Source organism: Tympanuchus pallidicinctus, unplaced genomic scaffold (assembly GCF_026119805.1).
Source record: "Tympanuchus pallidicinctus isolate F22 unplaced genomic scaffold, pur_lepc_1.0 scaffold152, whole genome shotgun sequence".
Classification (NCBI taxonomy): Eukaryota; Metazoa; Chordata; class Aves; order Galliformes; family Phasianidae; genus Tympanuchus; species Tympanuchus pallidicinctus.
The window spans coordinates 1-24,010 of NW_026294672.1; the positions used below are offsets into that span (position 1 = coordinate 1).

Sequence of the window (24,010 nt, forward strand, 5' to 3'; positions counted from 1 at the left end):
GCGGCCCCTCACAAACCCCAATTTGGGGACGGGACCCCCCCTAACCCTAACCCCCCCCCCTCAATCCTCCGCAGCGGCATCGCCGGAGCTCCGAGGGACCCCCTGGAGTCCAAACGCGAGGTGTGCGAGCTGAGCCCCGACTGCGACGAGCTGGCGGACCAGATCGGCTTCCAGGAGGGCGTACCGCCGCTTCTACGGCCCCGTCTGAGCCCCCAACCCCCCAACCCCCCGGGGCTCCACACCTCCCCCCCCCCTCAGTAATGCTCCACTTCCCCGCGAAGGACGGACAGAAATAAAGGCACGGTGCAGGGCACGGCGGCTCCTTCCTGGGTAGGGGGTGTGGGGGGTCTATTGTCGCACTGGGGGCGTCAGCACTGCAGCTCAGCCCCATAGGGGCTGCCTGTCTCCAAGACCCTCCAACCTCCAACCCCCCCCCCCCTTCCTCCAGCCCCCCTCAATTTCCCTTAGCCCCCCCCCGTCAACCCCCTTGCATGAAGCTGCAGTTCATCTGGGGGTTCACAGAGGCGGGGGGGGTGCGGTGCAGCCTGAGGGGTTCCACATCCCCTCCTCATCCCCCCCCCCCCCATAGGGAGGAACGACGAACACCGAGCTGAGCGTCACGAAAAGGGAAAGCAAACCAAAGCGCAGAAACACACAGCGCAGTACGAGCAGCACTCGCAGCCTTCTTTCCCCTCCCCTGCCCCATGTTTCGCTCTGCTCCCCATAGTATTGAGGGGGGGGGGGGGGGGGAGCCCGCAGCCGAGTCCTGAGTGCAGAGTGGGCGCAGCGCAGCTCAGCACAGAGCTCAGCACAGCGAGGCTGCGGCCATCGGTGCCCATCTCCTCCCCCCCCCCCCCTCCATCTGCCCGTCCCAGAGTGGCAGCGATGGGGTTGGGGGGCTCAGAAAGCTGCAGCCCCCTCCAATCCCCCCCCCCATAGGCACGGCGCACTTTGACATTCCAGCGCCGCTCTGAAGGTTTCCTCCTCTCCTTTGTGGCCACGCGGCCACCCCACAACCCAAAGGGGGCACGGAGGGATGGGGACAAAACAGCGACAGTTTTGTGGGTGCCACCGCGGGACCCCAAAGAGCGCAGCGCCAGCAGCCCCACAAACTCTGCTCCCCAATGGCAGCGCAGGGGGGCAGCGCTCCCCCCCCTCAGCACAACGGAGCAGCGCAGAGCTGCAAAACCGAGCTCAGAACCCACGGGGGATCCCTTCGTTCCCACCTCAACCCCACGGCGCGGCTGCGACCCAACGCCACGGAAATGGGGGCTGCTTGGTGGGGCTTTACCTGAAAGGAAGGGACGTCCCGAATGCTGCGGTGCAACACGAGGTGGGGGGAAAAAATGCGTGCGGCAACGTCGCTCCGACTGCCTGCACGGCGCTCCCCTCGGCTGCTGCGGTTTGCACTGAGGCTGCAGGAGCTTGCATTGCTGCTGCAGGAGTTCACGCTGCTGCTGCTGCGGGAGCTCGCGTTGCCGCTGCAGGACTTTGCACTGCCGCCGCTGTTCACCCGAAGGAGCCGAAGCTGCCGGGCGCCGTGTCTCAGTGCGATGCGCTGCAGCGCTGCTCCTGCTGCCCCCCCGGGCTGCCCTGGGTTCCAGGCGTGGGGCACGGGGTGCGGCGCAGGCAGGACGGAGCTCCCAAAGCCCTCGCGTGGGGAGCTGCTCTTCTGGAGCCGCGAGGGGTCCCGGCCCGGGGAACGGGCTCCTGGAGATGGAAGAGGTCCTTGGCGCGGGGGATGTTCTCCTCTTGGAGCTCGGGGGGGAGGGGGGGGACCTTCGCACGGGGAAGCGCCCCTCTCGGTGCTGCGAGGGGTCCCTGAGCGAGGGGAATTGGGCTCCTGGAGCTCTGGGATCCTTCGCGTGGGGGGAATTTGGGCTCCTGGAGCTCTGGGATCCTTCGTGGGACGCCGCTCTTCTGGAGCCCCGGCTCCCCCAGCGCCGCACGCCGAGCGCTCCCTGCCTCTCTCCAAGCGCTGCGTTCGGCGGCTCGACCCCCGTGGAGCTGTGAGGAGCCGGGGGGGGGGGGAGGGGGTCTGAACTGTGCCCTCCCCCCCTCCCCCAACACGGTGATCTGGCAGCCAGAAGGGAGGACGGCTCCGGGTTCCTCCATCCATCCCCCCTCCGCAAACCTCACGGTGAGGGATTTTCAGCCACAACGAAAACGAGAAAAAAAAAAAAAAAAAAAAAAAAAAGAAAAAAAAAAAAGAAAAAAAAAAGGAAAAAACCGAAAGGAAAAAAGAAAAGAGGCGGCGGATCCGTCTGCAGGCGCCCGCTGCTCCCATCCGTCCCTGTGTTGGGAGCCGAAGCGGCGGCCGATCCCGCGCTGCTCTCCATCCCCCTCCGGCAGCTCCGCTCTGCTCTCCGGGGCTGAACGCTGCTGCGAGAGGGGAGGGGAGGGGATGAGGAGGGGGGGGGGGGGAGAACGGGGACAGGGAGCCCAGCGCCGCTCCTGGAGGCTCCCGGGGGAAAGAAAGAGTTGCCCCCAAAACTGCACTTCTAACGCCAGCTCCCCACCCCACGCTGCACCGTCGCTTCTCCTTTCCTCTCCCCCCAACCCCACCGGGTCTCTGCTTGAAGCCACACAGCGACATAAAGCAAAGGAGGGAAAGGAAGAACTCTGGGCTGGGGCTGCGCTGTGCGCCGACCCCAAGGGGTTGGGTTTTTCTCTTTTCCCCCCACCCCCTTATTATTACTATTATTGCTACTCCTTTCTGGTTTGATTTTTGGAGGTGTTGTTTTGCTATTGCTGTTTGAGGCCCCTTTCTTTACGAGAAGGGGGAAGAGAACAGGGCCAGCCGGAGCATCAGATGAGGAGGTGGGAGCCGTGCAGCTAGCAGAGGGGGCTGCAATGCGATGCTCCTGGGGGTCCCTGCCAACCCGAGCCGTCCTACAGCAGCCGCACCGACCTGACGCCCCGCTGAACATCAGCCCATCTCTTTCCACTGCTTGTAGAACTCCAGGATGTTCTTCACTTCCACGCTGGCGCCGGCTGCTGCTTGGATGGCAGACTGCAAGAAAGCAGCACCAGGATGGCACACAGCAAAGGGTCCAGGGCTCCCAGGCACGGCCAAGGGACCCCCACCATGGCCAAGGGGACCCCAGCCACAGCCAAGGGGCTCCCAGCCACAGCCAAGGGGCTCCAGGCACGGCCAAGGGACCCCCACCATGGCCAAGGGACCCCAGCCACAGCCAAGGGGCTCCAGGCACGGCCAAGGGCTCCCAGCCACGGCCAAGGGACCCCCACCATGGCCAAGGGACCCCCACCATGGCAAGGGGACCCCAGCCACGGCCAAGGGACCCCAGCCACGGCCAAGGGACCCCAGGCACGGCCAAGGGGCTCCAGGCACGGCCAAGGGGCTCCCACTTCTTGTGTAGGGGCTCCCACCTGCACCAGAGGGGCTCCCAGCTCCAAATTGAGTTTGGGGGGACCCAGCACTGTGATGGCACAAAGCACCCAAGCCCCCCATTGCCAACCAGCCCTGCTGGGCAGCACCAGGGCTCAGCACAGCCCTGTGACCGACCTGCATGGGCGCTGAGAGCGCGCTGGGATCCTCCAGCTGGAAGCCTGTGATGATGGTGACCATCCCTGTGGTGTCGTCGTCGCCGCTGCTCTGGGACACCGTCAGCTGCTTGCAGCTGTCCAGGATCTTATAGAGGTTCCTGCCACGCAGATGGAACCGATGAGAGATGGAGGAGAGGTGGTTTCCCTGCACAGATGGCTCCCAATACACCCAGGGAACGCGGGGCCGGAGGAGAGATGGCTGGGGGGTGACCTCACTGCAGCTTCAGTACTTAAAAAGCAATCGCCAGCAGGAGGGGAATCGACTTTTTCCTCAGATAGAGGGCAAAGGGATGGGGGGAAAGGATTTCAGATGAAGGAGGGGAGGTTGGCTGGGATGTCGGGGGAAGCTCTGCAGAGAGAGGCTGCGGGGCCCCGTCCATCCCTGCAGGCGTTCAGGTGGGATGGGGCCCTGGGCAAGCTGGGCTGGCGGCAGATCTGGAGCTCGGTGGCCCTGCCTGGGGCAGGGGATGGAGCTCAGCGATCCTCGGGCTCCCTTCCGACCCGGCCATCCTGTGATCCCACTCCCCTGCCTCTCACTTACCACGCATCCAAATCTTGTCTCTTCATTTGTGCCTCTCAAAGCTCTTCCCGACGTCCCTCTGACAACGGATGTACCTAAGGAAAGGGAGGAGAGTGGCTGAGCTCAAAGCAAGCGTCCCACCAACAGAGCCAGAGCTCCGCAGCAGCTCCGTGGGCTCCTCCACCCTTTGCTCAGCCCCACAAACCCCACAAAGCACCCGGCAGCTCTCAGGTCGGTGCCGACGGAGCGGAGGCCCCTGCAGGAGCGCCGCAAACCCGGCAGCAGAGCCGCCAGCCCTTCAGCGAGAGTCGCTCTGCAGTTCGCCCCCTGTCGGCATCGCTCCCCATCCTCACCGGTTTCCCTTTTTAAACTCCGCCTCCAGGTAGCGGATGCCGTCCCGGGCGGCCGGCGTTCTCCTTCTTGAGGAAATCCAAGCTGTCGATCACTGAAAGGATGCACAAAGTGGGCAGGGGGAGGGCAGGGGGGGTCAAGGGGGGAGTCGAGGGGGGGTCGAGGGGGGGTCGAGGGGGGGTCGAGGGGGGGTCGAGGGGGGGTCATAAGGGGGGGGTCAAAGAGGGGGGGTCAAAGGGGGGGGGTCAAAGGGGGGCGGAAGGGGGGGGGGCCAAGGCCGGAGTCAAGGGGGGATCAGGGGGAGGTTAAGGGGGGGGGGGAAGGGGGGGAGGGGAGAGAGGGGGGGAAGGGGAGGGGCAAGGAGGGGGCCAAGGGGGGGGTTGGAGAGGGGAAAGGGGGGGGGGCCAAGGGGGAGTCAAGATGGGGTCAGGGGGTGGTTAAGGGGGGGGGAAGGGGGGGGGAGGGGAGGGGGAAGGAGGGGGGGCAAGGGGGGGGGGGAGGGAAGGGGGGGTCAAGGGGGGCGGCAAGGGGGGAGGCAAGGGGGGGGGGAGGCAAGAGGGGGGGGGGGGGGGGGGGCAAGGAGAGGGGGGGGGGGGGGGCCAGAGGGGAGGCCAGAGGGGGAGGGCCGTGCCCCCCACGTGCCTCCACAGGTGCAGGAGGGGGAGGCACGCAGAGCTCCCTCACCTGCCCGCGGGATGATGATGATGAACCTCCCGCTGCCGGCCAGCTGCTTGACCACGGCCAGGTGCTGGCAGAGCGCCTGCGCATCCAGCACGAGGTATGGAGACATGGCTGACTGCGCCTTGGGCTGCTGCAGGCTGCCCTCCAGCTGAGGACACCTCCAGCTGAAAAACACGCAGCGATGCTGCCTTTACATCCAGGCTGTGAGCCAGGAGGGTGAAGTTTTGCCTTCTGGTCCCCGAAATGCAGAGCAGAGATGGGGACGGGTCTGCTCCATCGCACCCACCTCTGCAGGAGCACGGTTCTCCCTCGTCCCACCCCCAACCATCCTTCATTCCAACCCTCTCTTTGTCCCACACCAATCCTCCCTCATCCCATCCCAATCCTCCCCCATCCCACCCCAACCCTCCTTCATCCCAACCCTCCCTAGTCCCACACCAATCCTCCCTCATCCCATCCCATCCCAATCCATCCCCACTCCACCCCTCCCTCATCCCATCCCAACCCACCCCCCATCCCAACCCTCCCTCACCCCATCTCCACCCCTCCCTCCCCCCCATCCCACCCCACCCTCACTCTCCCTCGTCCCACCCCAACCCTCCCTACCTGCAGGCGGAGCTGAGCCATGTCTCTCATCAGCCGGTTCCGACGAGCCTCCTCTGCGGCCTGGCCACGGAAACAAAGCTCCATCAATCAGCACAACAACGGCTCCATCAATCAGCACAACAACAGCAGGAGGGAAGGGGCGGGATGGGGCACGGAGCAGCTCACCATGTGGAACTGGGCCTGAGCCTGCTGCACCACGCTGTCCTGCTCCGACTGCGCTATGCTGATGAAGATCCCCAGCTCCGGGTTGAACTGCAGGATGCTGCCCTGCAGCCGCGTGACGAAGTGGCCGAAGCTCCGGATGCAGCAGATCCGAACGACGGACTGCAAAGATGCACAGAAACAGGGGAAACATCTTGGTGAAAATGGGAGTGATGTGCAGGGAGCCCACAGGCAGCACAGGGTTTGTGCTCTGAGCTGCCACAGCTCGAAGAAGAGGCAGAGAACATCCCAGGGCTCTTGGAAATCTCTGGCAGGAGGAGCAGAGGAGCTCTCCCCCATCCCATCCCAACCCTCCCACGTCCCACCCCATCCCTCCCTCGTGCCAATCCTCCCCCATCCCACCCCATCCCTCCTCATCCCATCCCATCCCACCCCATCCCTCCCCCATCCCACGCATCCCACTGCGTGCACAGCGCTCCTCTCTGTAGGCTGTGGGTGAGGATGGCAGAAGGGGAGCTCACATGGGATGTGATTCTGCTGGAGCACTGCTCTGGGCTGCGATTCACTGAGCACATGGCAGCTCAGAGCAGCGTCCTTAAGCCATCAAGATGCTCCCCATCCTTCCTTCCTTCTGACGGGGACAGAGGGCTGCTTTTCTGGGTACGCAGATGGCCGTGGCACCCAGCGGGAGCTCAGGCTCAGACTGGAATCGAGCCGGGCTCTGCTTTATGGGAAAGAACCCCCTGAGGCACACAGCACCAGGATCTGCCCCACTCACCTCCTCCACTGCTGAGAAGACGGGGCGGTCCTGCTCGAAGTTGAGCCTCCTGTGCGCGTTCTTCAGGGGGGGCAGATTTCGCAGGGCCACGTCCTCGGGGAGCAGCAGGTTGGCACGAAGCTCCGGCAGCTCCGCGCCGCTCAGCACCTCGCGAACCTCCTTGCACAGCTCCAGCCCTGGGCACGAGGGAGAGCGGCACAGCGTCAGAGCGTTGGGGACAAAGGGGAGGGGAGGCGCCGCGGCACAGAGCCCACGCTCAGGGATGGAGTTTGGCCACAGCGGGGGTTTGAGAAGAGAATAAGACGTGGAAGGGGCTCCTCCCTGCTGTGCTGAGGGCCAAAGGGATGGCAAGTGACCCCAGATGGGTTTGAGCAGAGAATAACAGGGCAAAGTGTTCCGTGCTTGGGCCGGAGGAATGCCAGGCATCCACACAGAGTGGAAGGAGCAGCACCTGAGAGCAGCCCTGCACAGAAGGAGCCGGGGGTCCTGTGGGATGAAAAGCTGAACGGCAGCCAGCAGGGTGTGATTGCAGCTCGGAAAGCAAAAGGGATCCTGGGCTCCATCAGCAGAGAGGGGGCAGCAGGGACAGGGAGGCTATCAGGGGGGATCGCCTCCCCTGCCCTGCTGGCCACGCTCCCCTTCATGCTCTTAATGCCCCCCAGGGTCCCGCTGGCCCTCCTGGCCACCAGGGCACACAGCCCACAGCCGACCTGTCGCCCACCAGGAGCCCCAGGTCCCCCTCTGCAGAGCTCCTCTCCAGCAGCTCAACCCCAATGCAGTTATTCCTCCCCGGCTGCAAGACTCTGCCCTTGCTCTTGTTAAACCCCCTCTGGTTTCCTGCTGCCCCAGCTCTCAGCCTGCCCCAGCTGCTGCTGAATGGCAGCACGGCCCCCAGCTGCATCAGCTGCTCCTCCCAGCTTTTTGTCATCAGTGCAATTCCTGATTACACTGACTGCACCATCCCCTCGTCCAGCTCACTGATGAAGATGCTGAACAAGATCAGAAGAACCCCGAAGCTCCGCCATCACATCCACAAGAAGGGCTGTAGGGTTACAAGGGCTGTAGGGATTTGGGGAGCTACAGGCCTGTCAGCCTGACCTCAGTGCCAGGGAAGGTTATTGGGGGGGGGGACTGTCTTGAGGGAGATCACGCAGCACGCGTGGGACAGCAGGGGGATCAGCCTCGCCAGCATGGGTTCACGAAGGGCAGGTCCTGCTTGGCCAACCTGATCTCCTTCTGTGACAGGCTGAGGGGAGCTGGGCTTGTTCAGCATGGAGAAGAGGAGCTGGGGCTGAGCTGAGTGCAGCCTGCAGGAGCCTGCAGCCAGGAGGGGAGGCAGCTCTTGGGCAGGGGAGATGAGAGCAGGGAACGGCTGGAAGCGGAGGGAGGGCAGCTGGAGGCTGGGGGTCAGGGAAGTTGTGTGCTGGGAGAGCGGTGAGGGGCTGAAGAGCTGCCCAGAGAGGCTGCGATGCCCCGTCCATCGCTGGAGGGCTTGGAGGCCAGGCTGGATGGGGCCCTGGGCAGCCTGGGCTGCTGTGAAACGTGGGCAGGTTGGTGGCCCTGCGTGTGGTGGGGGGTTGGAGCTCCGTGATCCTGGAGTCCCTTCCAAGCCTGGCCGTTCTGTGGTTGTGTAACACGTGGAAGAGGTCCCTACCTGCTGATGCCTAAGGGATGGCAAGTGACCCCAGAGGGGTTTGAGCAGAAAACAGCACACGAATGAAGTCCCTCCCTGGTAAGCAAAGGGCTGCAGGCAGAAGGGAGCACTCTGCTGTGCTGCCCTTCTCCATACCTGACTCCTGCAGGTCGGCAGCAGAAGGCAGCAGGTTGAGGAGCACGGACAGCCTGTTCCATAGGCTCTGGGAGCTCTGCAGGAACAAAAAGCCACAATAAAACATGAGGAGAGCTGCACGCTCACTCGGGCTCTCCCACAGACCCCAGAACGCCTTAAAACAGCACGAATTTCACCCCGTTGATTGAGGCTCAAAGCCCAGAGCCTCCCCCACCTGAGCACACATGATGATGAAGTCCGTGTTTGTCCTCAGCCAGTCCAGGAACACCTTGACGGTGAGCAGCAGCCCCTCGTTGCTCACAATCTCCAGCTTCTCCTGCAGGGATCTCTCGTTCCTGCACGACTTGGCGCTCAACACGCTCTCCTCAGAGTCAGACACGTCTGGGAAAGGAGAGGAAGAGCATTAAAGCCTTTAGAGGAGCGAAGCTGCGCAGCAGGTGAGCAGTGCTGGGTTTGAGGCATCCCAGAACCATCACAGACCTCTTAGGGTTGGAAGGGACCTGAGGGCCCCGTTCCCCGCAGTGCACGGGGAAACCGCAGCTCACAGCGCTGACGGAGCCGCCCCAACTCCGGGTTCAGAGCCCACACTTGGATCTGCTGAACCCCGTGAGCTTCCCCTGGGCCCGCAGCCCAGATCCCTCTGCTGTGTCACTGCACCCCTTCAGCTCAGTGCCATCTGCAAAGTGCTGAGGGTTCGGCCCCACTGCCAATGTCACCGATGGAGATACGGAAGAGTTTCACCCCAGCACCGACCCCTGGGACACCTCTCAGCACCCAGCTCCATCCACACATGGAACCACTGAGCCCGGCTTTCTGCACTCAGTTCTTCACCCATCAAACAGCCACGCTATTCCAGCAACATTTCCATCTGCACATCCCACTGGGACGCAGAAAGGGAAGCGCTGCACACAGCACAACCAGCTTCCTTCCTTCCCCCATCCCACCAAGCAGCCGTGAGGCAGAGCCACAGACGTCAGCGCTGCCCCTCCAAACCCTGGGCTGCAGTTTGGCCTCTGGGTGCACAGGGAGGAACAGACGTGGTGTGCTTTCAGTGAGACACAAAGACAGTGAGACGGTGCTGCCCATCAGCTCTCCTTTGCTCCTGGTTCCCCCCAGCGTTCCTCATGGCAGGACAGAACTCAGCTTCACCTACTGCACTCTGCACGCACGGCCCTCGCTCCCTGCTCACAGAGGTGATGGAGAACATCCTGGATTGCACCTGCACTGCTTCTGCGTGCGATGGCAGAGACTGCCTGCGGGGAGGAGGAGCACTTCCAGCAGCTTTGGGACTCCCTTTGGAGCTATCAGAGGCGTTCAGCACACAGCTGGAATTACAGCACCGGCTGCCCGCAGCCTTCTGCTCTGCTCTGCTCTGCTGGGGGCACGGGGCTGCAGGGGGAGCTCCTCCAGGAAAGCCCCGACCCAAGGCCTGCTGCTGCAGGGCTGCCCACCTCCAAACCAGAGAGCTTTCAGGGACCGCAGGATGGCCGGGTCGGAAGGGAGCCTGATGATCACTGAGCTCCAGATCTGCTGCCAGCCCAGCTTGCCCAGGGCCCCATCCCACCTCTCTGCAGAGCTTCCCCTGAAATCCCAGCCAAACCATCCCTCCTTCACCTGCAATCCGCTCCCCAAATCGCTCTCTGCCCGTGAGATTCAGGCTGCACCTTTTCACGATGGAGAGCAGCAGCTCTCGGTGAGCAGAGCGCTGGAAGCTCAGGGCTCGCAGCGCAGTGGTGCAGCACGTGTGGCTCCTTACCCTGCTCTGCTGAGCTGGGCTTCTCCACATCGCCGTTGACGCAGGGCTTGCCAGTCAAGCTGCCCTTCAAGGCGGGCGGCTCGGTGCTGGGCTTCAGGAGGATGTTGCTGAAGGTGGGGGCCAAGCGGAAACAGCGCTTGGTCTGGAAGAGCTGCGTGGACATGGCCTGCAGGTTGCTGGCGATGCTGGCGTCGCTGGCGCTCAGGGACACCGGCCCGTTTACGGCTGGATCCGCACTCTCCATTTTAGAGCCGCTCGTGTTCTTGCAGTCCCCCGACCCGCTGCCATCCACGCCGTTTTTTAGGCCCTCCCTGGCCCCGCTCTGGCCTCGCTCGCTGCCCTCCTTGCCCGGCTCGTCCTCCATGTCCTCCAGGTCAGACCGCGACTCCTGGCTGTTCATGTCAGAGTCCGTCTCCACGTCAAAAGCGGCCTCTGCTTCCTCGTCGCTCTTCTCCGAGCCGCTGTCAGAGCCGTCGCTGCCCTTCGTGGAGCCCTGGCTGGAATCGGAGTCGAAGCCCTCGCTCAGGTCGCTCTCATCCGCCTTCTGCGGGTGCCGGCGGCGGCGCAGGCAGGAAAGCCGTGAGTATTTCTTGCTTTTCTTGCAGTCGTGTTTCCGTTCCTCCTCTCTGGGGTGGTGATTGGGCAGCTCTGCCTCACCTTCCTTCTCCGTGGCGCTGAGGGGCTCCTGCGGCTCCAGCTCATCTGCGGGTTTGGAAAGTGAGAACCACGGTCAGGAAAGAGCAGCCGCTCCACACAAGTTCCTTCCCACTCCCGAGCAGCAGGTTTCACCGCCGCTTCCATCAGCACAGAGCCCTGGGAAGGAATCGCCCTCTGAAGGAGCTCAGAGATCTCGGGCAACCCAGATTCCTTCGGGCTCCTGCAGCCCGGGCTGCGCTGCTGTCTTCAGACAAAGGCTGACAAAAACACACCGCCATCTCCCACCTCCTCCCCTGCTTTCCCTGAGAGCCAAATCATCCACCCTGCAGGGCAGGAGCACAAGTTGGGCCAGCTGCATTCAGCCAGCTGCCGCGCAGGCAGCCACGCAAGGAGGAATCAATCGCTGCTGCTGCTGCTGTTGGCCGAGAGAAGCCCAGCCCTGCATTTTGAAGGGTTACAAGCTGACTCTTTGCAGGGGGAAAAGCTCCACGGTTTTGTTCTGCGCATAATGAGCTCCGCCAGAAACCGACGGCACCCCCAGGGGCAGGAAGGTGGGGAGGAGCACGACCACACCGACCTGCGCCATCGCTGCGGAACGCCGGCACCGGGTTCTCCCCTTCCTCCAGCTCCGCCTGCAGGCGAATGTTGACGTGGTTGATGAGGTGAGAGAAGAGGGCCAGAGTGAAAGCGATGGCGGCGCTGTACTGCTTGGAGCCTGCAAGGACAGCTCGGTGAGGCCGAGGGCAGCAGCGGCTTGCCCAGAACTGAGGCGGCTCCCGCCCCGCAGCGCTGCACAGCCCCGCTCCCATCGCAGGTTTTTGGGAGTCCCCACAAAGCGCCGCTCACCTGCACGCCTGAGGCTGTGCACGCTCATGAAGCAGATGATCACCATGCGGAAGATGAGCAGGTCTGGAAGGAAGGAGTAGCCGCTCTCGTATTCCTCCTCGTCCTCGCTCACTGAGCTCAGGTTGGGAGGGGAAGGCAGGTAGAACAAGCACAGGTTGAAATCCTCCAGCACGGACTGGCACAGAGATGTCAGCTCAGAATCCAAAGAGCTTCGCAGGGAGAAAAAAGGAGCTGACGTTACTGTCTGAGAGCCAAACTGCCAGCAATGCCTGCGTGGCAGCACCCAGAGCCGGCCGCGGAGCACAGAGCGATGGAGCAGACGCTGCAGGCAGCAGCAGGTACTGGAAGAGGGAGGAATTGTGATCTTCTCCTCTCCAAAGCTGCTCAGCTAAAGAGAAACAATAACCAGAGCACCTTCACACACACACAGAGGGGTCACAGGGAGATCTGGGGGTGGTGGTGCTGAGGGTTCACTGCCGCTGCCCTGGCTGCACACTGGCACGGGAGCGCAGTCCTGCCACGCGCATCTCAGGGCCAACCGACCCAGGAAATCCACTCCTCGCATTTCTCCAGCTCCTGGAACTCTCAGATCCCCAAAGCACTTTCTGTTTTACTGAAATCACCGCTGGGCAATTTTCCCTTTGCTCTGACACAATCGGGTCCTGCTGCTCGCTGCCATCTGGGAGAGGTTTCCAAAGACAACCCGCGGCGCCGTGTGCGCAGATGGTGGAACCCTGGGCCACACTGCAGGCCCCAACTCAGCCAGGAGAAAAACTTGCCAGGAGAAAAGCGTCTGCTGGCTTAAGAAGGGAAGAACTCCTTTGGAGGGCCATCTTCTTCCCCTCCCCTGCATGGTTATGGGGCTCAACAGGGCTTGGACACGTGGGCAGAAACCTCAGCACGCTGCATTCCTGCAGGGAACGCTCCCTTCCATCCCTGAATTACAGACAGGAGATGGGATCTGCCAGAACCTCACCTGCTCTTGGGCTGCAGAAGGCTCTGCAGGTACATGAAGCTCACCAGCAGCCTCTTAATGTCTTTGCAGCTAAAAGAGACGGAGAAGAAAATGCTGTAAATGCAGATACTCGTAATAAAGACTGAAGGGACCAACGGCTCAACCAACAGGCAGAGATGTGTCCAGTGTCAGTGCCCTGACACACAGACAGACACACACAGATACAGAGAGACACAGAGAGACACAGACACACAGAGGGACACACAGAGGGACACACAGAGGGACACACAGAGGGACACACAGAGGGACACACAGAGGGACACACAGAGGGACACACAGAGGGACACACAGAGGGACACACAGAGGGACACACAGAGGGACACACGAGCACACAGGCAGACACAGGCAGACACAGGCAGACACAGGCAGACACAGGCAGACACAGGCAGACACAGGCAGACACAGGCAGACACAGGCAGACACAGGCAGACACAGGCAGACACAGGCAGACACAGGCAGACACAGGCAGACACAGGCAGACAGGCAGACAGGCAGACACAGGCAGACAGGCAGACAGGCAGACAGGCAGACAGGCAGACAGGCAGACAGGCAGACAGGCAGACAGGCAGACAGGCAGACACAGGCAGACACAGGCAGACAGGCAGACACAGGCAGACACAGGCAGACAGGCAGACAGGCAGACAGGCAGACAGGCAGACAGGCAGACAGGCAGACAGGCAGACAGGCAGACAGGCAGACACAGAGACCCACAGAGACCCACAGAGACCCACAGAGACCCACAGAGACCCACAGAGACCCACAGAGACCCACAGAGACCCACAGAGACCCACAGAGACCCACCACCCCCCCTTCTCTTTTTGGCCACAGGAACCCCCCTGGAGAACCACCAGCTCCAGGAGGCAGCGAGAAGCACCCCAACCTCAAACCAAGGCAGCTCTCCGCTTTCCTATGAACCGCATCCCAACAGCAGAGGATCTGAACTGGGCACAGCCGCGTTTGGGCGACGCTCACCGCCTGGCCTGGGTGACTGAGCGCCTCCCAGCCCGCAGCCAAAGCTCTGCCCTGCCCTGCCCTGCCCTCCTACCGCTTCCTGCTGGGCGACAGCTTCCTGCTCTCACACTTCTTCAGCTGCTGGTACATTTTGGCCGCTTTGTCGTAAAGCCGCTTCAGGTTCCCAGAGGCGCCTTCGAAGGACACTTCAGATTGAATGCTGGGATTGGGAAGCAGAAGGCATTGAGGGTCACTGCCACAAAACTGCTCACGTTTGCACAGCTAAACTCAAAGACAGGCGTGCGGTGCTGCCACTGGAACGCGTCGGGGTCCTCAGGTCCTGCTGCCTCCCAGCCCCACTCCAGGCAGCACCACAGGCTTCGCCTCCAGCTTTTAGACACCTTCCAGATTTGTGCCCTGCGGCCTCAGAGACACTCACCAGCGTAAGTAGCAGTACGTGGCATCCACGTTGTAGTATTTGCTCCCAGCCAGCGTCCCCAGCTGATTGAAGGGCATGCCTGCCACAAAAGAGAGGGCAAAATTAACCGGAATCATTAACCAGAATCCTCCAGATCCCCCCCTCCACACAGGAGGGAAGCCAGCAGCATCAGCAATCCTCGAGCCCTAAAGCTGCAGAACAAAGGTCTGGACGGCTCGATCCTTTTCCCTGTGTTGTGTTTCACACCTTCCTGCCTAAGAAATCGGAACAAACAATTCCTCTTCCTCTTAATTCATAACGGCGCAGCCTCGGCTCCGTCGTGCTGCATTTTCTTGGCACAGACATCATCTCATCAGCACCCAACAGCTCCATCTCAGCTCACTGTGCTGAACACTGGGCCAGGATCAGCCCGACCCAACCACCAAGGCAGCGCAGAGAAAACGGCTTTGGGGAACCACATCCACCTTCGGATCATCCACAGGAGAAGGACTGGGAAGGGGCGGCAGGGTGAGGGGCACAACGAGGGAGGTGAATGCCATCAGTGCGACGTGGGAGGCAGAACGCGAGGACAACTCACCGATCTGCGGCGCGACAGACAGCGCCTGGTAGTAGAAGCGCTCGGCCAGCAGCTCCGTGTCCACACCTGCCAGCTCGTTCTGGTAGCGGGCTGCAAGCAGAGCACAGCTCAGAGCGGAGCACAGTGCCTTCCCTTCCCCTCCCCTCCTTTCCCTTCCCTTCCCCTCCCCTCCTTTCCCTCCTGCCCTTCCCCTCCTTCCCCTTTCCTTCCCCTCCTGCTCTTCCCCTCCTTTCCCCTCCCTTCCCCTCCTTTCTCTTCTCTTCCCCTCCCCTCCTTTCCCTTCTTTTCTCCTCCCCTCCTTTCCCTTCCCTTCCCCTCCTTTCCCTCCTGCCCTTCCCCTCCTTCCCCTTTCCTTTCCCTCCTTTCCCCTCCCGCCCTTTCCCTCCTTTCCCTCCCTTCCCTTCCCCTCCCTACCCCTCCTTTCCCTTCCCCTCCCCTCCTTTCCCTTCTCTTCTCCTCCCCTCCTTTCCCTTCCCTTCCCCTCCTTTCCCTCCTGCCCTTCCCCTCCTTTCCCTCCTGCCCTTCCCCTCCTTCCCCTTTCCTTCCCCTCCTTTCCCTCCTGCCCTTCCCCTCCTTCCCCCTTCCTTCCCCTCCTGCTCTTCCCCTCCTTTTCCTTCCCTTCCCCTCCTTTCCTTCCCTTCCCTTCTCCTCCTTTCCCTTCTCTTCCCCTCCCCTCCTTCCCCTTTCCTTCCCCTCCTTTCCCTCCTGCCCCTTCCCCTCCTTTTCCTTCCCTTCCCTTCCCCTCCTTTCCCTCCTCTTCCTTTCCCCCCCCCCTCCCACCCTTTCAGAGAGGAGCGCAGTTTCCCTCCAGACTGACAGCAGCACAACACCCAGCAGCTTTACACCGACCCTTGGTGCACAGACAGGATGGGAAACCGCTCTGCACCCTGCAGAGCCCCGCTGGCAGCAGCCACGAGCTGAGCACACTCCCCTCCCTCCAGCCGGTACATCGCCCTTCCCACCTCCCCCCAACATTGATTTGCAGCAGGTTCTCAGGCTGATCCACACTCCATGGTGCCAAGCAGCTCCAGGAGCTTGGAGGCCCTGCACCATGACACGCTTCCAAGGGCTGATTGGTTTCTCTGACAGGTATTTCCTTCCTGTCTCTGCGCCCCAACACACTCACACACCTCGGAGGCGGTGGGACGGCAGCTGTGCCATCACAAGGGTGACACGCAGCCCCACATGAGGACACAACCCAACAGAACCCCAGCAGCCGGGGGCAGCCCAGCACTGTGCCCACTCTTCCTGCACACCAGGGTTCCCTCACCAGACGATGCTCTCTTACCCAGATCCCCCAGGTAAACCAGGCATCGGTGGCACGCCATCTGCGCCCACTCCATCTCCTTCTCCGACGCAGACACGGGTTTCTTGCAGCCTACGAGTGGGAGAAACACGAAGTCACGCACAGCACTGGGGAAAAGGCAGCTGGAATGGCACACGAGGGGCCCACGCTGCTGCCTGGGACACCCCATGCGTCACTGGCTGACCAAAGATCTTCTGAGACACCCAACGTGGCGCTGGGTGACCAAAGATCTGCTCAGATCGTGCTGCTGGCAGCTGCCTGCGTTGAGATGGGAGAACATCAGCCAGCTCCTGCCTACAAGCAGACTAGCACAGCGCTGAGCACATGCTAATTGTGCCTGAAGAGAGGCTGACGACATCAGTGTGGCTAACGAGGAATTTGGAGGAGAGAATCTGGAGGAGAGAATCTGGAGGAGAGATGGCGTCCCCACCACCAACAGTGGGAGCAGATTTTATGTATTCAGGTTGGGATCAGGATTTGGGATTGGGAAAGAAGGAAGAAAAACATAGAAGCCTTGATGGTACAGCGCTGCTGCAGCCACCTCCAGGGAAAGGAGAGCAGCCAGGTCAGCACCAAGGAGGCACTGAGGCTCAGCCCTGCTGCTGCCTGCTGCTCCAGCTCCTGGAGGACAGAAATCTCTCCCCAGGAACCCCAGAGGGAGGCATCCCAATCAGCACACAGCCAGAGCTCCTTCCTCTTGGCTTCGGTTGGAGGAGTGGGAGTGAAAGCCACCCATCTTGTCTGGATGCACGATGTCACATCTCATTGACCACGTTACCTATTTGTCTTCTGTGCCGCACCAAGCGCAGAGCTGCAAGCAGCCACCAAACATCCCCTGCTGAGACACGGCCTGCTCTCTTACAGGAGCTCCCTCACCTCCTCACATCCAAGACACAAAGGATGCCAGCAGCACGAGGAGCCCTGTCTGCCTGCAGAGCTGACCTTGAGCAGTGAGCAGCCACCCCCCAGCATCACAGCCACCCGTCCTCATGAACTCCATGCAGCCACGAGCGCTTCTCCTGACCCCCAGCTACAGCTGCCACCACCAAACCCTTCCCTCCGGACCTCTGGAGGTTCTCTCAGTCTGTTCTAAGAAATACAGAATGAAAAGGTCATCCTGTGGATGCTGCAGTGGACTGGCCACCCCAAGGCGGGACCTGAGTGGGGCTGTGCTCAGAGCTGCCATCGGTGTCACTGAATTCCTCTGCAGGTGACACGGAGGGGTCGGATGCACCCTCAGCAATTTGCAGTGACAGCAAGCAGAGCTGTGCAGCCACACGGCAGAGGAAGGGACGCCGTGCAGAGGTGGGCAGGCTGCAGAGCTGGGCACGCGCCAACCTCACGGAGCTCAGCAAGGCCAAGCGCAGCGCTTGGGTCAGGGCAGCGCCAGGCACAGAGAGCTGCCCTGAGGAGAAGGGTTTGGGGGTGTCGGTGGATGGAAGACACAGAGTGAGCCAGCAGTGCGTGCTCCCAGCCCAGAAAGACATCAGGATCCCGGGTTGCATTGAAGGAAGCAGGGTGAGGGGGATCTGCCCCTCTGCTCTGCTCTCCCAAGTCCCCGCAGGCAGCACTGAGCCCCAGCACCACGAGGACACCAAGCTGTCAGAGCGGGCCCAAAGGAGCAACACAGAGCTGAGGATGGAGCATCACCCCTATGGGGACAGGCTGAGCTGCATAAGGGAAAGCTCCGCGGGGACCTTACAGCCCTGCCAGGACCTGGAGGGGGACGACAGGAAAGCTGGGGAGGGGACTTTTGATAGGGGCACGCAGCGACAGGATGAGGGGAAACGGTTTTAAACTGGAAGAGGGTAAATTTAGAGTAGATATCAGGGACAAATGCTTTACTGTGAGAGCGGGGAGATCACGGGTCAGGTTGTCCCCCCCCTTGGAAGTGCTCAAGGTTGGCGGGATGGGGCTGTGAGCAGTCTGGTCCAGCTAGAGCTGGCCCTGCCAGCAGCAGAGGTCGGAACCGGATGGCTTTAAAGCCCCCATCCCACCCCATCCACCCCACCAAGCCGCTGCCCACGAGCACCCACCCATCAGAGGGTCCGTCACGTGCGTCCAGTCGATGCAGCACTGCAGCTCCAGCTGGTAGTGGGACTGGATGTAGAGCAGCAGGTGCTGGTAGAACCCGATGCCGGCCACCAGGTGAGTGCGGTAGGCGCACTCCAGGGCGCTGCGGCTGTGGATGTGCTGAGGGACAGAGAAGCCAGGAGGGGTCAGCGGGGGGGAGGAATAATGCAGCTGGGAACCCGAGTTGTGCTGAGGAGGAGGTGAGACAGCAGGCAGCTCTGCTGCCACCCCTCAGCGCGCCTCCCCTGCTGGGCTGCACTTTATCTGCTGCGTTTCTAAGGAGAAGAGATGCCTGCAGTGACAAAGTAAGAAATGAACAGCAGAAGTGTCTGGTTGGAGCCTGAGTGGCTTCCCCACCATCAGATCGCTGCTGCCTCGCTCAACGGGGAGAGGGAGTTTTTCTGTGCCATCAGCGCCAGGGGAAAAAAGGAATCTGTGCTGGCAAAGCCATCTTGGCGCTCGTTTTACATAGGAAACGTGCCTTGTGAATTTGGGAAGGCAGAAGGCGCGTCACGGCGGGATGCGCTCCGCAATGAAACCATCCCAGGGATTGTGAGGAGTTACTGCCCTCAGCTGAAGGAAACTGCAGCAAGGAACGGCTGGAGAGAGCGGCACAGAGCCCCAGAGATGGGGAAGGGAGCGGAGCACCGCCGTGCTGAGGAGAGGCTGCAGGTGGAAGGGGGAACTCACAATTGGGTCCATCTCTGAAGGCTGAGTGCCAGGAGGAGCCGGGCTCTCCTCAGTGACACCCGATGGCAGCACAGGGGCAGTGGGTGCCTGCTGGGATGTGGGAAGGTCTGCATCAGCGTGAGAGAGAAGCCCTTCACAGCGAGGGGGACGGCACTGAGCTCCCAGAGGGGTGGCAGGGTCTCCTCTGGAGGTTCCCAACCACCTGGATGCATTCTGGGTGCCCCGGTCTGGGTGCTGCTGCCACGTTGGGCCGGGTGAGCTTTCCACATCCCTCCCAATCCCTGACATCTGTGCTTCTGTGAGAACTCAGCTGTCAGCTCCGCTCGCACCCAGCAGCGCTTGGTGCTCAGACGACACATCTCCAAGCAGAGGAACCTCCTGCTCAGCCTGACCCCACGGCCCGGCCGGCTGCCCACCCCACCACGCGATACCTGCCTTCTTATTCGTCTTGATGAGTTGGATAACTTCATAGTAAACCTTTCTCCAGAGCAGCTCTTCCGCTTTTCTGCCATAATCCACAGGATGCAAGAACATCAGCTTCACGCACAGCTCCCGCAGCCTGGCAGACAGCAGGGAACGGCGCCTTCAGCCACGGCAGCCCCACACAGCACCACCCCGAGCTCCCTGCCCAACCTACTTGTTCCTCAGGCTGATGTTCTCGGGCTTGAACACCTCCTGGTACGCTGCCTTGTTGCCGAGGATGAGATCCAGGCGATGCACGGCCTCCACCACCGCTCTGCAAAGCGACAGCACAGCGCATTTTGCTGCCATGATTCCCCAGGTGTGAATTCCCCCCCCCTCCCGCCGCCTCCCCACCGCCCTGCGCTCATCGCTTCGTGCCTTGAATGCCTCCATTCCAGCCTCCCCATTGAATGCCCTGGGCATCCACAGCCTCCTTGGGCTTCGTGCATTCGACTTCGAAAAGCTTCCGGGGGGAAGAACAGAGCACAGCTGCACCGAGGGAAGCTTCGTGCTTTGGGTCGGCTGCTTCGCCACGGCTGCGACATCGGCCTGTCTGCTCCTCGGTGCCCACCCTCCCCAAAGGCCCCCGGGCTCACTAACGACTTCCAAGCTCAGCAATTAATTAACACGCTACACGTGTGCACACTCAGTTGTGCTGGGAGGCTAAAGAAGGAATCGTTTCTAACAACCGTCATGACGGGGGAAGGCGCCTCCACCAATTCCTGCTCTCGATGGAGGACGGCAGCTCACGCGCCACCCAACGCCTTCCATTCTGCAACTGCACAGAATCACAGAATCACCTGGGTTGGAAGGGACCTCAAGGATCATGTAGTTCCAACCCCCTGCCCAGCAGGGCCACCAAACATCCACATTCAGATCAGGTTGCCCAGGACCCCGTCCAACCTGGCCTTGAACACGGCCAAGGACGGGGCATCCACAACCTCCCTGGGCAGCCCGTTCCAGGGCCTGACTGCTCTCCTGTTAAAGAACTTCCCCCTAACATCCAACCTCAATCTTCCCTCCTTCAACTTGGATCCATTTCCCCTCGTCCTGCTGTTGTCAGCCCTTCTGAAGAGTTGACTCCCCTCCTGGCTGTAGGTTCCCTTCAGGTATTGATAGGCTGCACTGAGGTCACCCCGCAGCTTCTCTTCTCCAGGCTGAACAAGCCCAACTCCCTCAGCCTGTCCTCATAGGGGAGGTGCTCCAGCCCCCTGCTCATCTCAGTCGCCCTCCTCTGGACCCTTCCCAAAATCTCTCTGTTTTTCTTGTACTGAGGGCTCCACACCTGGACACAGGACTCCAGATGGGGCCTCACAAGAGCCGAGTAGAGAGGGACGATCACCTCCTGTCCCTGCTGACCACCCCTCTCCTGATGGAGCCCAGGATCCCATTTGCCTTTCGAGCTGCCAGAGCACACTGCTGCCTCATGTTCAGTCTCTCGTCCATCAGGACCCCCAGGTCCTCCTCTGCCGAGCTGCTGCAGACCTCGGGGTGACACCCAGCACAGAGGAACACGACAACAATCCGACACCAGATGTCCAACGAGCTCCTCAAGCCAAGTGGGCAGCACCCAGCCCATGCCTGAGGGCAGAAAGCCCACTCCTCACACACCGTCCCCATCTGCCTCCTCCTTTAGGACACGCCGTGCGCAGCCACTGAAGCCTGCAGAACCTTGGGGTGCTGGTGGGGGGGGGGGGGGGCAGGGGGCCAAGAGGCAGCAGCGTGCTGCCCCCTCCCTGCAGTCCTAACCTGCCGGTGAGCCTCACCTGCGTGCAGGGAGGATTGTGGAGCAGCTCCTCCTGGTTGCCACGTTGAGGCACACAGGAGATGAGAGACGTGCAGCGCTGAGGGGCAGACCTTGCCTGACCCACCTGGCAGCCTTCTGCGATGGACTGAGGGCATCAGATAGGTGGATGTCACCTACCTGGAGCTCTGCAAAGCTTCCACGTGGACCCCGACCACATCCTGCCCTCCGCATCGGGCACTGGGAGGATGGGCTGTTTGATGGGTTGAGGTGGGCTGTGATCGGAGGGCTGCGATCAGCGCCTCTGGCACAAGAAGGACGCAGAAGCGTTGGGATGGGTTCCCAAAGGCGAGCAGCAGGCTGAGCACCTCTCCTGGGAAGGGAGGCTGAGGGAGATGGGCTCATTCAGGTTGGAGAGGAGAAGGCTGTGGGGAGAAGGCACTGCGGCCATCCAGTCCTCCAAGGGAGCGTATAAACAGGAGGGGAAACGGCTGCTGACACGGGCTGACAGCGACAGGACGAGGGGGAATGGTGTTAAAGTGAGACAGGGAGATTTAGGCTGGATATTAGGAGGAAGTTCCTCACACAGAGGGTGGTGACGCACTGGAACAGGCTGCCCAAGGAGGCTGTGGATGCCCAGGGCATTCAATGGGGAGGCTGGAATGGAGGCATTCAAGGCCAGGCTGGATGTGGCTCTGGGCAGCCCGGGCTGCTGGTTGGTGGCCCTGCACACAGTAGGGATGAAATGAGGTGATCCTGAGGGTCCTTTTCAGCTCAGGCCATTGTGTGAAAACCAAGCCGGCACAAAACATTGGAGACTCACAGAGGGAAAGCACAGCACCTCATCCACACCTCAGGAAGCCCTTCAGCCAATCTGAAATCTCCCCTGTTGGCACAGAACTGAGCAGAAGAAGAGGAACTTGGGGAAGAAACCACCATGACTGAACGTCCCAGAGCTGCACCAACTTCTTGGGAAACAACGATGAAGAAAACCAGGAGCAGAGTTAAGTGCAGCACGCACAGCTCTGCTGCCAACTCGGCTGCCTGCTGCCCACCTGCAGCTCTCCTGGGATCCAAAGCTCCTTTGCAAACAGCCCAAATCTCTCAACAGCCAGCAGAACTGCCCAGAGAGACGCCTTATTCCCCTGCACCAGGCTACTGAAAGAACTGAGGGTGGAAACAGGCCGGTGCTCCTCAGCCATGCAGAAACTGATCTTGAGCATCCCTCTGTGCCCCGACATCCTGGGATGGGGCCACATGGCCTGATTTCGGGGTAAAACCTGAGGTTTCTCCAGCCAGAAAGAATTAAATGGCAAAGATTGCTGTAGGAAAGCCCTCACCTCATCCTACCACCTCACTGCTCAGGCAGGGATGCTACAGCACCGTTCTTAGGTGCGCCAGGAAGCATCCAGGGGGAACAGCGAGCAAAACAGAGCCTGAGCCACGAGGAAGGCATCAAACCAAAACGTGGGACGGAAGGAACAGAAGGACGAGCCCAACATCAACAAGCAAAAGCCACCGGGCCCTGCTGGAAGAGGCCTCCTGCCTTTACCATCCCTTGCTCATCCCTGAGACCGCAACACCACTCTGAAACTCAACCACGGCGCTGCTTTACTGACAGAGGGACCGGGGCAGGACGAAAGAGCAGAGCCCACCTGGAGGCCCACAGCCCCCTCATCACCCCACCTCCTGCCCTCATCCTTCTGTGTCCCCATTCACCATCGCATCCTCCTTCCTCACCCACCTCCCCAGGTCCCCCACGGACCCCGATCCCCTCCATTACCCCTCACACCTTCCTTGGATCCCGCTGCCTCCTCCGCTCCCTCCCCCACCTGAATCCCCCTCCCCAGCTCTCCCCTCCACCTCCTTGTTCCCATTCGTCTTCTCAGGATTCTTCCCAACCTCCTTCCCCACACCCCTGACCCCGGTTCCCTTCACCCCAATCTCCCCTCAATCACCTTCCATTTCTCCTCCAGATCTCTCCCGAATCCCATTACCTTCTTCCTCCTTTCCCCCAACCCTGTCCTTCATTCCTCCATCTCCCTCCCCATATTCCCTCTTTTCCCACACCCCAGGACCCCCCCCCCCCCGCTCCCCATCTCCTCCCCCAGACCCACGGATCATCCTTAAGTTCCCTCACCCCAATCTCCTATCTGAAATCCCCTCCCCACTTTCCCCCACATCTCCCCTCCACCCCCTTCCCACCCCTCATCTCCCATTCCCCCACATCCCAGATCTCCCCTCAGCACATTTCCTTCACTCCAAATCGCCCTTAAATCCCCACTCCCTTCCCCCACATCTCCCCCAAACCCCCCCCCACTTTTCCCCTAACGTCTCCCCTAAATCCCACCTCCCTTTCCAGCAACCCACCCTAAATCCCCTCTTCTTCCCCCCCCCCTCCCCTAAATCCCCCTTCCCCTTTGCCTCCCCTAAACCTCCCACCTTTCTCTCCTTTCCCCCCCCACCCTTTCCCCCTAAATCCCCTCTAAACCCCACAGCCCTTCTCCCACATCTCCCCTAAACCCTTTGCCCTTCTCCCCCCCACCTCCTTTAAATCACTCCCCTCCTCCCCACCCCCAAATCTCCCCATTCCTCCCTCCCCAAATCCCTCCAAATCCCCTCATTTTCCACCAGCCCCCCTCTCCGCACTCCCCAACCCCGCCCCCCCCCCCCCAGGTCTTACCCCCTTTCCGCCCCCCAGGCCTCACACTCCCACCTCCTCCCCCCCAACCTCAGCCCCCGCCCCCCCCACGCCCCAGACCTTCCTCTCCCCCCTCCTCACCGGTACAGCCGCTTGGTGTGCAGCACTTTGGCCTCAGGCTCTCCGCTCTCGCTGCCCGTCCCTCCGCCCTGGCTCATGGCGCCCGGCGGAGCCGAGACCCGGCGCTGCCCTCCGTCCCCTCAGCAGCGCCAGTCCGCCGCCATCGCCGCCAACCAACGGCGGCCGCCGGCCCCGCTCGGCCGCCAGGGCTGCGCCGCTGCCCCCTGCCCCGCGGAGCTCTCGCGAGATTACGGGGAACGCCGGACAAATGCGGCGGCG

At 61.6% G+C, this 24,010-nt stretch overlaps 1 protein-coding gene across 1 annotated transcript; it reads right to left on the reverse strand.

Annotated features, from left to right (window-relative positions):
* Positions 1–1,875: 1,875 nt before the first annotated feature.
* Positions 1,876–23,969, reverse strand: LOC128077415 (nonsense-mediated mRNA decay factor SMG5-like). Its single transcript, XM_052676535.1, is given in 25 exon segments — positions 1,876–2,379; positions 2,912–3,013; positions 3,527–3,665; positions 4,109–4,133; positions 4,136–4,182; positions 4,441–4,496; positions 4,498–4,532; positions 5,123–5,267; positions 5,711–5,785; positions 5,891–6,049; positions 6,666–6,841; positions 8,455–8,530; positions 8,669–8,835; positions 10,211–10,912; positions 11,445–11,582; positions 11,714–11,922; positions 12,690–12,758; positions 13,774–13,899; positions 14,119–14,197; positions 14,696–14,785; positions 15,984–16,073; positions 18,038–18,194; positions 19,200–19,323; positions 19,402–19,500; positions 23,753–23,969. Coding segments are annotated over 24 exon segments (3,144 nt in total). The 5' UTR covers positions 23,830–23,969; the 3' UTR covers positions 1,876–2,379; positions 2,912–2,929.
* Positions 23,970–24,010: the final 41 nt, after the last annotated feature.